This window comes from Oxyura jamaicensis, chromosome 8 (genome assembly GCF_011077185.1).
Source record: "Oxyura jamaicensis isolate SHBP4307 breed ruddy duck chromosome 8, BPBGC_Ojam_1.0, whole genome shotgun sequence".
Classification (NCBI taxonomy): domain Eukaryota; kingdom Metazoa; phylum Chordata; class Aves; order Anseriformes; family Anatidae; genus Oxyura; species Oxyura jamaicensis.
In genome coordinates, this window is record NC_048900.1 from 8,577,795 (window position 1) to 8,591,698 (window position 13,904).

Here is a 13,904-nt window from a genome sequence, read left to right on the forward strand (position 1 = left end):
AAAAAAAAAAATAAGGAAAAATAAGGAAAAAATGAAAAAAAAGTATGAATTTTCTGGGGCGAATTCCAGCTTGGACAGAAGTAAGTCTCCAAGGACAGCTTGGTTTCAAACTTTCTGGCTCCAGGAAAATCAACCTGGCCATCCCACATAGCTCCCAGCCACTGTGGCATTCTCCCTGGGATGCCCCTGTCCTTAATGCCCTGCTCTGCTCTCTCCTGAGCTCAGCTGGGGACCTGACAGGGCATGCAGGGAGACATGGGCAGAGTCCTGCGCACCCCAGGCAGCCCCTGCAGACGCTGCTGGTTGTCAGAACTGGCCAACACAGGCAAGCTGAGCATGGTAAGGTTTGGGGTTGTGGGTCTGGTTCCAACCAGCTGTACTCTCATGGTGCCCAGGGTGCTGTGGTTCAGCCCCCAGCTCCCACGCAGTGAGGAACCTGACCCACTGGTGTGCCTGCACCCTGCTGCCAGGGTCCTTGGGCTGGGGCATAGCCAAGAGGAAAAGGTGGGGAGCAAACGTGGCTTAGGAAGGGCTGAAAATGACGTGACAGGGCTCCCTGGCAGAGGTCCGGGTCACGAGGAGGCTGGCAGGACCTGTTGTGGCTGCTTACAGACGCAGCTTGGCATGCGGTGGGCAGCGAGCAGCAGCTTCAGGGCAGGTGGCTGAGCCATGAGGCACCAGGTCTCTCCAGGACATAGCCACCATGTGCCATCAGCGTAACCCCAGCAGGATGTCTGGGATGGAAGCACCACCCATCCTGTCCCTTTGCGCCATAGGACACCAACATCAGCTCCTCCAAGGTCACTGTCCACGGCTCACTGCACATGGGGGACCTGCAGAGGATGAGAGCACCATGGCACAGTGTCTCCAATCCGTACCCCTGCTCCCTCACAGGGAGCAAAGCATGGAGATGCCATGGAGCCAGCCTAGGAATGCTCAGGGAGGTTTCTGTGTCCAACGTGAGCAGCCAGAAGAGCTGCCGAGCTTGCCAGGGGCTCTGCTGGGGAAGGAATTGCTGGGGGCTACAGCCACATGGACGGGAGGAAGGCTGGCATCAGGAGTAGGCCTGGCATCTGTCGGGAGCCAAGGATCCTGGCAAGGCACGGGTTTGGTCCCAGACCTTGTGGGAGCCAAGCTGGGTGCTGCTCCTTTGCTCCTTCTGGTCCTCAGTGACTCCTTCCTGAAGAGGCTGAGCTCACCCAGTCCTCACCCATCTCCTGCTCCCTCCTCTCTCAGCCACATCTCGGGCAGCAGCTCCCACCCACCCTACGCAGTTGCAGCCCGCTGGGCTGTAAGTGACGTGGATTCCAGTTGCGTTTGGAGTAAGGCAACTTGTTTGGCCGTGGAGATAAGGATCTGGTGGCTTAGGACTAGGCACGAGCACTAACATCGGGAGATCTCACAGCCTGGCCGTGCAGGATGCCGTGGAGTGACCACAGCAACTTCTCACGCTCAGCACCTGCCCCAGAGCCTCTCTGGAAGCTCCCAAAGCAGGCACTGCGAGCAGAAGGCTCCCGTTTTGGCACTGACTCACACCACTGCTCCTCACCCGTCACACATCCCGGCGTTTCTCACCCGCATGCATCACCCCGGCTCCACCACGCGCCCCGTGCTCCAGGCAGAGCTGCCTTTGACGCACGATGGGCCCGTCAGCTCCACGTGCGGGGCCCGGGCCTGCACCTGACTCAGCCATGGCACCGGCCGGGTCTCTGCTGTCCTAGCTCACCCGGCGAGGACACAGACTTTTGCTCTCTTTGACCCAGTTGCCGCTTATCCATTCCCAGTTTCACACCTGGCTGCGCCCAAGGGGCTGGGGGATTACTGGGGATTAAGCTCCGCATGCAGGCAACTGTTAGCCAAGGGCAGGGCGTGGAGAGCCATCCCCATCCATCCCCGCGGGCAGGCCCTCAGCACCTGGAGCAGGCACCCAAAAAACAGGATGGATTCACCCAGCAGGGAACGGACCACGGGAGCTCAGCTGCAGGGCTACGGGGCCTGCACCCAGCCTGGTGTTGGTGCGGGGACGTGCAAGAGAGCCCAGGAAACTTCTCGGTGGCCTCCCAGCAGACCTCACCTTGGAGGATGTGCCCTGCCGTCCATAGGGATGCACAGGATGCACAGCTTCTCGCTCTGTGGAGGGGAGTAGGAAATGGGGCTGAGCATGGCCAGGCTTCCCTCTGCAGAAGAGCACGGACAGCGATGCTGGGATCACGGGGAGGAGGGGGCAGAAACCCTTACGGAGCAGTGAGGTGCTGTGACGAGGGCTGTAAGACACTAGAGCACCTCCTCCAACTGAAAAGCAGCCTTCTGGAGACACCTGGGCTGACTATGCACCTCCACCTTCACACTGAACCAAACCCACAGGAAACCACAACGTTTACCCCGTATCTCCAGGCTGTCCCATCTCTGCAGGGCCTGGATTGTTCTGCAGTGCCTTTTGTTCCTCCTCCATAGAGCTCCATTCAAGCAGGAAACGGAGCTGGAGATCTCCAGAGGTGACTTCATGTCCACCAGCCACAACCACATCCTGCAGGAGATGCTCCCAAAGCCTGGAACAAACGCTGCAGTGCACCAGGTGCTGTCACAGCAGCTGAGCAGGTAGAACTAAACCCTGCACAACAGCTCAGAAACACTTCACCAACCTCCAAACCCAACCCCTCAAGGGAGAGCCACAAAGTGCTTTTGGGATGAGCCCAGAAACCCATGCACAGCTCTGATTGACTCTGAAATCACGGATAGCTCATGCCTCCCCTTGCCCTGTACACAACACAGGCAAGGACTTGCCCCATCCCACCAGGCTCAGCTTCCCTGACACCTGCACAACTTCCGCCCCCAAGTACACGAAAAAGAGCCAGTCAAGATAAAAGCTTAATTCCTCTCTGGAACCAGCAGCTGAGTGTTTCAGGCACATAAAAGACTACAGAGAGGCAACCAGCTGCTGGCAGTGGCTCCTTCCCCATGGAAAAGGGCACCAGGAATGTGGAGCTCTGGCCCGGAGGGCTTCAGGGCTCAGCTGAACCAGGCAGAGCAGGGTGCTGTGGCTTGGGCCAGCCTGACTGCACGTAAATAAAGGCACAAAGCACAGCCCTAGTGTGCTCCACAGCTGGCAGAGCTCAGCTTCCCTCCCTGCCTCACCCTGCTGCTGCTAGGCCGCAGGGCAGCACCTGGGCATGCTGAGCACTCGCTAATAGGGCACTAATAAATTAGTAATTATGTGACAAGTCTGGGTGAGTAAGTAGCAGAGACATCTACTTCTCCCAGGTGCCTAAAGCTGGGAAATATACAGCCTACAGGAGTTCAGCACACAAAACCACACTAAAGCCCTCAGAAGTCAGTAATGCCTTCCCCTAATTAGAAGGAAGACAAGAAGTAGGCCCAAACAGGATACTCACAGCTCCCCTGAGGAAGCAGGGACCCGACCCCACACCTCCCCGGGGAGGCCGAGGCTCATTGTGCAAGGCACAAACCAGTAGTCAAGTGTTGAGCAAAAACCCCATTGCAGCAAGGCCACGAGTCAGTTCCAATCATTTATTTGTTGCAGCATTTGAAGTACACCAGGCACTCAGTGCAGCTCCCGAGACAGACAACAGGAAGAATACTTGGTACAGTAAACATAAAAAGACAGTTAAATAGATAAAATAACAGGGTAACCTCTCATTCGTGTTACAGACAGAGCAGTCTAGCCCTGAAACCTAGCTACCATCAATACCGTCAGCCTTTCCAGACGGTCATGGTTGGAATATATGGCCCCAAATCCACAGGATGGCTCGTGTCTGGAAAGACATCTGTCCTCACAGCTGAGGCAAGGGGTGCGCATTCATTTTAGGCCCAGCCCAGCTTCTCCAGGAGCTTTGCCTCAGATGTCACAGAGCCAGACTTCCAGAGGTCAGATCTTGTTGAGCACACCCGGAGAGCCGGCCCCAGCTCGGGGGTAGGAACAGAAGCAGCTCTGCCAAGGATGGGCCTTCAAGTACTGCAGGATTAACCACAGGTCACGAGTCGGAGCCGTCTCGAAAGACTGGTGGAGCCACGAGGCACGGCAGCACCCAGGCTCTTGCCCTTCCCACACTAAGCCAGATGTAAACCATGTTTTGAGGTTCTTCCTGAGCTGTAGGCAGCTCAGTCATGCTTTTAGGAAACAAACAAACTCGCAACTGTGTTAAGACAGTTTCCACCTACACTAGGTTTCCAGTTCTATGTCAGAAAGGTCCCATACCAGAAAGACTAAGTATTTCTCTTCAGTTTTCACATTTCCCTCTTCAGGAACTGTTCACCTTCTGTAGAGAAGGAAGATGGGGTCTGAAGCCGTGTGCCTGCACAACGGCAGGCACGAGTAGCACCAGAGTGAATGAAGCCCACATTACTGACATGAGCCTGTTAACCCACGGAGACAGGCTTTTACTTAGTCTAGGAGGTCACCATATCTCTCCAGAGCCTGCTCCTCCAGTTCCAACAGCTTCTGGTAAAACTTCTCAGCGGTTTCTTCATCCACATCCATCTGGCAAAGAATAAGAGTAGTGAGAGGCTCCGCTGACGGCAGCCAGCACAAGCCCTGTGGGCAGCTCTGAGGACAGCAGGATGCCCCTGCAGAACTTGTGTTCAGAGGGGCACCCAAAGGCATCCAACTCCAGGGCACGGGACAGAGCATATTTTGGGGAATCACACACTGATCCTGTTCTGAGCAGGATCTCCACTGTCATAACACCAGGACATAGCTTGTGCCTGCTCAAGTTGAGTGTGTGGTGCTGCAGAGTCTCAGGCATCAGACACCTCAGTACCTCCCCACTGTCACTGGCTGAACTTCAGGTGGCAGCAGCCGTTCTTGCTGCTTCTCTCTGCCCCCAGCCCAACAGGGGGACTTTGCAACTAAGGAACAAGCAAAACAACCTGACTCCATACCACAACACACTGAGCTTCACATCACCTACCACAAACCTTCCTGGCCTGCCCTAGGAACTTCTAGACCCCAGCATGGGACTAGAGGTACCCCAGGAAGCCTCACAGACAAACCCAATCCCTCCCTGCACCCAAGATGCGCCCAGTTCCTGCTCCAGGGCAGGATCATGGCCCAGCCGAGCCCCCCACCACAAAGGGCTGCCCTGTTCACCTTTCTGGGCTCCACGTAGTTCTTCCCCAGCCCAGAGGTACAGCTGTGGTACTTGGCAAGCGCATCCAGGTACTCTGGCTTCTGCTTGAACAGCCACACCTAGGACAAACAGCAGTGGAGCAGAGATTTAAGGGACAGGATTTTCCCCAAATCTTTCCCTTCTATGGGCACCTGATGACGGGCACGAAGCATCCAGCACCTGTGGGGCCAGCCCTGGCACTGCTGGTGCCCCGGGGCTCCCTGCTGGGAGCGATTCAGAGGGGAGATGCAGCACACAGCCTGCAGCAGGGCTCTTGGTTCCAGCCTGCAGACACAGAGCTACCCAGGAAGGAGGGCTATTAAATCAGGTTGTGAAACACTTACATGGGCTTCTGCTCCATTAAACGGTGTCAGGGTGTAAGTCTTGGCAAAAAAGCGTATCTGAGGAGAAACAAAATACAAAGCAGAATCAGCGTTTTGGCCCAAGGTTTCTCCAGTAGGCCCAGCAACACAAGATCACCAACCAGGGGTAGAAATGCTTTTGAAATCCAACTAAAGGCCACAGCACCTGCTTGCAACCAGAGCATCCCTTTAGCATCAGGAGCTCGGTTCTCTGAAGCCCCCCACCTGATCCAGGACCCCGCACCTCCACATGGAGCCAGCCCAGAGGCAGGGTGCCAAACACACACCCTGCAGGCGCCTTGTCTCCGTGGCATCGGGATCACATAAGGCAGGAGGCAAAGTGGATCCACAATGCCACCAGTGCTGGAGGACAGACGAGAAGGCACTGCCTTCTACCTTCTCTGCCGGGAGAAAGGTGATCCGGCAGGGTTGGCTGCTGCCACGCGGGCAGCTCCAGCAGGAAGGCCCATCCTGCTACGCCTGCAGCAAGGCCGCAAGCAGGGCCGGTACCAAACCAAAAAGCTGAATCCGCAGGAAGAAAGGTAGAGACAGTGTTGGGGAAGCAGGAGGAGAGGCAATAGAGAGCAGATGACTTTGTGTTTTTCAGTATTTTTTTTCTATACCCTTAGAAAGCAAAGCCTGCTGTAAAAATGAACAGCATTTCAAGGCACAAGGGACAGGTTTTGTCCTGAACTCTAATGCCGCTGAAACTCATAGTATATTTTACAGGCCCACAGCAGGCTGGCAAGGGGAGCTCGAAGGACTGAGCTATGGCTGTGTGTACAGCACTGCCCAGCAGCAGAACTGCAGGGAGGGCTCAGGGGAGCTCAGCTGGGAAAACTGAGCCTGAAGGTGCTAAAGGACAGGTCTACAAGATGTGGCTACACCTCTGCTTCTCCTTCCCACTTGTTCCTCAGGAGGAACCGACAGCAGAACAAAGACACCAGCAGGGCCCTCTGCCCAACGCCATGTGGATGCAGTAAAGCCCTGTCCTCTAACTCCTCAAGCCTGCTGCCTTGCACCTTCGCTGGAAGAACAGCCCCCAAGAAGCAGACACCCAAAGAGAACCCTGAAAGCCCTCCGACAGGTCACAGGCACTTAACACCACTGCACAGCAGTGCAGTCACAAGTCAGCACAGACAGCTGAGCTGCCAGCAAGAGCAGCAGGGAGAAGATGACCTCTTTCCCCAAAGAAGCCTGCAGCTCCAAGTCAGTAGTACCTTGAGGAAGCACCAGCCCCTCAATAAAGTCAGGAGCTACTTGCAAAGGGCCAGCCTGCCCAACCCAACAGAAGGGACAGCTGCACAGCAGCAATGGCATCCAGGAGACACAAGCAGGCTGCACATCACTTGCAGTGAAAACATATCAACGCCTCAATCCAAAGCAACTCCAACACATGCCCCCAAACCAGCCAAGAGCTTCACTCACCAGCCACATGATGGGCATTAGCAGCGTCCACAGAAACACTGGCAAAATTCTGTAGGTCATGTTAGACATGACGAGACCAGGACAAACAACACTGGAATACAGACCCTGCGGAGAGGAAACACAGATTGTAAGTACCCCAGAGTAGGGAGGGGAATATACGCCTTCCCTCGGGGCACTTCCCAGCAAGACAGTGAAGGGGAGCGCAGAGAACAACAGCACATACCCATGTCTCTGGGACTGTGGGAACCAGAGTGATCAGACTGATTTTTGAGAGGTGCCAAATTAGAGGCCTTCACGTTAAGTCTGTGCCTGTTACAAGCCCACCACACAGCCTCCTGACACATCAGGACCTCATGCTGGTGCTTTACATGCAGTTCAGCAGCCACTCCACAAGCCCACACAGTTACAGCAGCAGCTCTTTGCTCTTTAAGACCAACTCCTTATCTAAAAGGAAAGCTTTAAGAAGGTAGGAACCTCTCCTGAAAGCTTCTGTTTTCAGCTAAAACCCACTGACATTAAAAACAGACAAAATCTTAGCGGTGGGCTGCCCAGCCAGGAAACTGGCAGTCTGAGCATCCCCACGGTCAGTTCTTACACGTGCACTAGGGAACAGACCCGATTGCTAGGAATTAACACAACGAGGTAACGACAATGCAACGATAATTACAAATAGGAGGTGCTCATTAGTCTCTTCAGACACACAAATCCCATAGTCACCTGCTTATTAAGTTTCCTGTTCAGAACCACGCTGGTCAGGTCAGTGGCATATTTGGAGGAACTGTATGATTCCTGCCCCTTGGCATGCTGATAGTCAGAGAGGCTGAAGGCAGATTCCCTGGCATTGCTAGAAGAGGTCCAGATGAGCCGGGAGGGCTTTTCGTTCCCACAGAGCAGAGACTCGAGCTGACGAATCTGCAAGAGACTTGTTAGCCTACTGAGCACGGCACTTTTAAAGCCTTGCAGTACAGTTTTACCGTTCTGAAGAGCTGCTCCCAGTCTTAGACAGTGTTCACCAGACTAGCCGCACACAAGCCACCAAGCTATATAAGAAGTTCTGACAAAGAAGCCACAGCTCTGGTGCAGCCTCAGCCCAGGTTTCCCCAGGAATACCTGCAAGCAGCTAGCATCCTTTGGCACAGCTGTTTAACACCCTCAGCATTAAACAGAACCGAGCCTTGGTGTCCTCCCTAGAGAGGGAGAGAACTACGCATAGTTTGCCTCCCTCCACCACCACAGGAACCTTCAGATTGCATTACCTCTTGCAATGATGACTCTGCCACCACTTAGAGCTATTTTAACAGTGCCCTAGACCTTTGTCCTATCATTCCTTGTGTGTCAGGCTCCAGCCTGCAGCAGTGCCAGCAGCTCTAAGTCAGAACTGATCCCTCAGCCCGCACTGTGCCTGTCCCTAGCCACATCAACCAGACCCACAGTCCTATCTTCATATACAGCCTCACCAAGATAAAGTGTCCGAAGAGGTTGGTAGCAAACACCTCCTGCAGCCCATCTCCGTTCAGCCTGTCCGTCTGGGTCATTACGCCTTCCGCTGTGGTCAGCATGTGAAGCAGCTTCCTGGAAGCCAAGGACAGGAGTTAGAGAGGAATCACGTACGGGAGCCAAGCTCCATCGCAGAACAGAAGCCTAGGATCAGCCCTGTTTCACGTAAGGAAAGGAGCCTAGCATCTATATTCAGCACCCAACTGCAGACCACCCAACTGCACCAGACCCCACACCTATCACTTTCTTCCCCAAAGCAGCAATCAGGCGCTGCACCGGGTGCTGCAGGGCACCTCACCCAGCTGCCAAGCACACCCCAAGCAATCCCACACCTCGCATGGGGCTGTGCTCCAGAAACAAAGATTTTAAACTGAACAAGAATGGATTTGGGTTAAACATAAGATTTTTTTCCATGGGGTTGAGGCACTGGAACAGGCTGCCCAAAGAAGCAGGGGATGTCCCATCGCTGGAGGTGTTCAAGGCCAGGTGGGAGAGGACCAAGGGCACCTGGACCTGGTGGGAGGTGTCCCTGCCCGGGGCAGGGGGGTGACCCTGGCTGATCTTTAACAGCCCTTCCAACCCAAAGCAGGCTGCAGGTCTGTGCCAAGGAAAGGGGAGCAGGGCCTTCAGGGCACACCTCACCCACCCCAACACCAGCACCACCCCCACGTCCCCCTACCCGGTCAGGAGGCCCTTCCAGAGGGCCTTGAAGTTCACGTGTGGGTTGGGCATGATGCCGGCGTTGAGGTAGACAAAGTCGAGGCGCTGGAACCTGCGTGGAGACGGGAGCAGCAGGGTGAGGGGGGCGTGGGGACAGGACACGCGTGGAGGGGACACGCGTGGGGACACTCACCGGCATCGGAGCTCCCTCGCGGCACGCAGCACGGAGGCAAGGCTGCCCAGGTCCACCTCCACGGTGGAGACCTGGGCAGCGGGGTGCGCCTCCAGGATGGCATCGCGCGTGGCCTCGGCCTTGGGGGCGTTGCGGCAGGCCACGCACAGGTGGATGCGGCCGTCCTCCTCCAGCAGCCGCCGGCACAGCGCCAGACCCACGCCGCTGCGAGGGTACGGAGGGGGAAAAAACGTTACGGGGACGCGTGAGCGACCCACGGCGGCCGGTCCCGGTCCCCATCCCTAGCCCCGGTCCCGGCGGCACTCACCCGCTGGCGCCCGTGACCAGCACCACCCGCTCCATGCCCGCAGCACGACCACGATCGCCGCCCTCCGCCCGGCGCGCTATAACCGCCTCTTTCCCGCCTTACGTCACCGCCCCGCCCTCCGCCCTCGGCCAATCGGCGCGCGCGGCGGGGGCGGGGCCGCGGGGGGCGGTGGCGTGATGGTGGGCCGAGAGCTGGTGGGCGGGGAGAGGGGAGGGGGCGGGGTCTCTGTAGACCCCGCCCACAACCCTTAGCCGCGCCCGTGACCCTTAGCCTCGCCCATGGCCCTTAACCACGCCCACCCCTTTAGCCACGCCCTCCCCTTTAGCCACGCCCCTCGCTCCCAAGCTCGGCCCCCCCCCTCTCCCCCCCCGCCCTCGGGCCCCCAGGGGGCAAGCAGGGGCCCCATAAGGGCCCCATAAGGGTCCTGTAGGGGTCCCTTGCCCCCCCGTCCCCTCCTCGCCCCACACACCCACCGTGTTCCTCCCTGCGCTCCCCGCCAGCAGCCCCCTGTGGGGCCAGCAGCCCCCTGTGGGCACCCCAGCCCCCAGAGTCCCCGTGCTGCCCCCCCAGGGTCTCTCCCCCCCCCCACAAGGACACCACGAGGCCGAGTGATGGAGCGAGGGGCTCTTAGCGGGGCGCCCCCCCCCGGAGGGGTGCGTACGGAACATAGCGAATGGTGCCCCGCGGGGCCGCAGTAACGCGGACAGGGCTAGGGAAGCGCAAAGGTCCGCACGCCGTGCATGGCCATGGGGGCCCAACGGCTGTCCCAATGGGGCAGGGGGCTTCGGTGACCCCATCAGCCATGGTCAGGGCCCTACTATCTGTCCTTCTGTCCGTCTGTCCATCGTCCATCAGTCCGTCTGTCCATCAGTCCGTCGCAGGCTCGGGCCGGCAGCAGAGGCTGGATGCCACGCGGGCACAAGCCCTCCACGCAGCGTCCCCAAATCCCCCCGCTGCTCCAGTTCAACCGCACGGCTCCCGGCGGTGCCCCCTGCTCCCTCGGGGCACGCCGTTCCCGTCCCGCCGCCGGGAGCGCGACGCCTCAATAAATAACCTCCACCCCCAGGGGCAGCAGAGGAGCTCCGGGTCCGTGCTGTCCCACGCCTCGGCTCCCCATCCTGTCTGGGGTTTTTCCTCCTAGGCTGTGCAATGAGAACCTAAACCAGGTGCCCGCGTCGTGCCGCCGGGTCCGGGCGGCGCTGGGGGGTCCCGTGGGGCTGGGCAGCACGGGGTCACTCGTCGCCGGCTGGCTCGTGGAGCAGGCGGTGGATGTCCTGGAAGGACGGACGGTCTTTAGTGTCCCGTCGCCAGCAGCTCAGCATTAGCTTATAGACAGAGTCCGGGCACAGCGCGGGCTGGGGAAGGTAGGTCTTCAAAACAAAAGGCAGAGAGCACAGAGGGAGAGAGTTACTGCCACATAAAACCCACGGGACAACACCGAGCGGGTCCTGGGGAGCCCGAGTTCTCCACGCCGCTCGGGACCAGTGAGGAAAAGCCCTCCCAGGCTCATGTGGCAATGTGGGATTTGGGTGAACAGCCCCACAGCTCCCCCCGGCCCCTCTTTCTACCCATCACCTTACATCTTTCCCCAGGTCTCCGGGGTCCCGGCTCCCCGCCACCCGTCCCATCCCGTCCCGTCCCTACCTGTCGGCCCTGGTCCCGGAAGAACTCCCCGGTGTTCTCGATGACCTGCTCGTCGGACAGCTGCGAGTAGGGCTGCTCCCGGCACAGCGTGAAGGTCTCCCACAGCGTCACGCCGAACGCCCACACGTCGCTGGCCGTGGTGAACTTGCCCTGGGCAGAGGGAGCGGAGCGGGGTCAGGGTGGGCAGCACCCTGCCCTGCTCCATCGGCCCGAAATGCCTGGGGCTCCTCAGGGGCTGTCCCACCGACCTGCTCTCTTCTGTGGTGAGCTCCACCGCAGCCCCGGCTCCGAGCCAGAGCTTGGGAAGGACCGAGCTCATCGCAGAAATACCCCTGCTGCCTCTTTGGGGCCTGAGCGTGGTCAGGAGAGGCGGCCGCGTACCATTCACACCCCAGCCCGCCGCCTACCAGCAGGATGCTCTCCCAGGACATCCAGCGGATGGGGAGCACGGCGCGGCCCTGGATGCGGTAGTAGTCCCCGCTGTAGAGGTTCCTGCTCATGCCGAAGTCGGCGATCTTGATGGTGTACCGCTTCCCCACCAGGCAGTTGCGCGTGGCCAGGTCCCGGTGCACGAAGTTGAGGGAGGAGAGGTACTTCATGCCCGACGCGATCTGGGTGGCCATGAAGCGCAGGTCGCGGTAGCTGGGGAGACGGCGGGGCACTGAGGCGCCGGGCAGGAGCGGGGCAGGGGCCCTGCTGCCGTCCCCACGCCCCCGTCCCGGTGGCACTACCTGACCGTGGGCGCGTGGGCGTCCGGGGGGCTCTGCGCCTCGTGGCGGGACAGGAACTGGTTGAGGTCCCCGTTCTCCATGTACTCCGTGATCATGCACAGCGGGTCGTCCGCGATGCACACCGCCAGCAGCCGGATGATGTTGGGGTCCTTGAGCCGCGACATGATCTTGATTTCCTTCAGGAAGTCATTCCTTTCGGGGACAGAGGCCACACGGGTCGGGCAGACCACACCGATGGGCCAGCGGCCTTCGGGACAACCCCACCGGTCCCTCCCCGTGAGATACCCCGAGGGACATGGAGCTGATCCACTTAGGGTGGGCTCAGGGGATGGAGGGGGCTTGGGGAGCAGCTTAGGACCAGTAAGGACCGAGGTCCCGACCACTGGCACCCCAGCGTACCCCCAGATGTCCCCAGCGGGGCTGTGGGGAGGGGTGCCGGTACCTGGCGTTCTTGTTGGCGTCCGCCCGCAGCATTTTCACGGCCACCAGCACGGGGCGGTCGGAGCTGGCCTCCAGGCCCTGCAGAGCGAAGTCCTTGTCCGCAAACTTCTCCATGCCCTCCACTTCACAGAGATGGACCTGCGGGGGGCACACGTCACCTCCACCTCCTGCGGCCCCCTGAGGCAGGGCTCCCCCAGCCCAGCACCGTGCCCACGAGCAGGGTGGCCCAGCCCCGAGGGCACCCCCCCGGGGTCCATCCAGGTGACATTTTGGGACAAAGGCACCGAGCAGGAGTGAGCTGCTCCCCACGGGAGGCTCCTGCAGCTCCCCTGCCCTGCCGTGCCTCGCACCTGCCAGCCCCATCGAGGCCCATCTCTCCCTCACCTCCCCGAACTGGCCCTCCCCCAGCTTCTCCTTGAAGGTCAGCAGCTTCCTGGGGAACTCCTCCACAGCCACGTCCTTGCCGGAGAGCAGGTCCATGGTGAGGGCTGGCACCGAGTAGGTGTTGCCTCCCGTGACGCCCTGCAGGTTCACGATGTCGGCCTCGGCGTAGTGGGGGACGCCCTCGGGGACACCGGCCGGGGACGGCTTCACGAGGCCGCTGCAGCCTGGGGGAGACAGCGGGGCCAGCCCTGCCGGGGTGTCCTGCCCGTGGCGGGGCACGGGACCAGCTCCTACCCCACGCTCCCATCCCCGCGCTCCCGGTGGGCACCCCTACGTCCTGCAGAGCTGCAGTGTCACGAGGATGGCCCTTCAAGCACCAGCTTCGTGTGACCCCCGGGAGTATTTCCCCTTCCTCACCCGTGTCCTCCTCCCCGGCCGTGAACTCGGGCAGCTTGCGGATCAGGCGCGAGGGCTCCTGGTAGTCCGGTCCCAGCGGGTATATGCGGTCGTAGGTGGAGTTGGACTCCTGCTCGCTGGACGAGGAGGAGTGGTTGTGGTTGAACATGCTGGATTCGCTGGGCAGTGAGAGGCTGACGGTCATCTCGTCGTCCAGCATCCTCCGTGATGCCTGCGAGAGGGGAGTGAGGGAGGGGAGAGCTGGGACGGGGCCTCCGGGGCTCAGCACGGACCTGTCCCGGCACCAGGTCCCACCACCGTGGCCAGAGACCCCTTTTTGGTGCCCTGTCCCAGGGCTGCAGCGCTGGGAAGGCATTTGTCCCCACAAACATATTGCAGCTGCCACCCCCTCTATTATCTGCCCCTGCAGAGAAGGGTTTGGCACAGACACCTCTGCGATTGCCCTCGGTTAGCTGGGGGCTGCGGTGAGAGCCCACCAGCCACCGCGCAGGCGCCCACCTTCTCCAGCATCTTCTGCCAGAACTGCCGCCACAGGATGATGACGATGATGGCTACCAGGATGAAGATGATCGCCACCAGGCACCCGATCAGGATGCGCGTGTTGCTGTCGTCCACCTTGAGCGTGGGGTCTGGCAGGAGGGGACAGCAAGAGCAGGTCGTGCTGGGGCGAGGGGACAGCCCCTGCTCCCTTTTCTCCCCTTCTGGAGCCCCCCC

General features: G+C 59.6%; 2 protein-coding genes and 1 long non-coding RNA gene across 3 annotated transcripts in view; 1 reads left to right on the forward strand and 2 right to left on the reverse strand.

The window, feature by feature from the left end:
- The window catches only part of LOC118170659, a 21,140-nt gene extending 15,475 nt beyond the window's left edge, over positions 1 to 5,665 (forward strand). Inside the window, exon 3 of the long non-coding RNA XR_004752824.1 lies at positions 5,652 to 5,665. This is a non-coding gene — a long non-coding RNA (uncharacterized LOC118170659). The remainder of the gene's footprint in view (positions 1 to 5,651) is intronic.
- HSD17B7 (hydroxysteroid 17-beta dehydrogenase 7) lies at positions 3,514 to 9,666 on the reverse strand. Its single transcript, XM_035333077.1, has 9 exons — positions 9,574 to 9,666; positions 9,267 to 9,470; positions 9,093 to 9,185; positions 8,374 to 8,488; positions 7,634 to 7,828; positions 6,917 to 7,021; positions 5,471 to 5,527; positions 5,108 to 5,206; positions 3,514 to 4,498 (listed from the first exon to the last, which is right to left on the reverse strand). The coding sequence occupies exons 1-9, from the start codon at positions 9,606 to 9,608 to the stop codon at positions 4,403 to 4,405; spliced, it is 999 nt and encodes a 332-aa protein (XP_035188968.1). The 5' UTR covers positions 9,609 to 9,666; the 3' UTR covers positions 3,514 to 4,402.
- Positions 9,667 to 10,182: 516 nt separating this feature from the next.
- Positions 10,183 to 13,904, reverse strand: part of DDR2 (discoidin domain receptor tyrosine kinase 2) — an 8,701-nt gene continuing 4,979 nt past the window's right edge. The window contains exons 9-17 of the mRNA XM_035333506.1: positions 13,689 to 13,878; positions 13,191 to 13,401; positions 12,774 to 12,997; positions 12,391 to 12,527; positions 11,949 to 12,140; positions 11,625 to 11,859; positions 11,218 to 11,367; positions 10,776 to 10,943; positions 10,183 to 10,740 (exon numbers count right to left, since the gene is read on the reverse strand). Of these exons, the coding sequence (XP_035189397.1) occupies positions 10,806 to 10,943; positions 11,218 to 11,367; positions 11,625 to 11,859; positions 11,949 to 12,140; positions 12,391 to 12,527; positions 12,774 to 12,997; positions 13,191 to 13,401; positions 13,689 to 13,878 (1,477 nt within the window). The 3' untranslated portion in view covers positions 10,183 to 10,740; positions 10,776 to 10,805. The remainder of the gene's footprint in view (positions 10,741 to 10,775; positions 10,944 to 11,217; positions 11,368 to 11,624; positions 11,860 to 11,948; positions 12,141 to 12,390; positions 12,528 to 12,773; positions 12,998 to 13,190; positions 13,402 to 13,688; positions 13,879 to 13,904) is intronic.

Excerpts from the sequence above, each read along its gene's own strand:
- HSD17B7 (XM_035333077.1), bottom strand. The coding sequence starts at position 9,608 with ATGGAGCGGGTGGTGCTGGTCACGGGCGCCAGCGG. Across the intron at positions 9,471-9,573 it reads CTGGTCACGGGCGCCAGCGG|CGGCGTGGGTCTGGCGCTGT; the intron begins GTGAGTGCCGCC and ends GTACCCTCGCAG. Across the intron at positions 5,207-5,470 it reads TTAATGGAGCAGAAGCCCAT|GTGTGGCTGTTCAAGCAGAA; the intron begins GTAAGTGTTTCA and ends TGTTTGTCCTAG.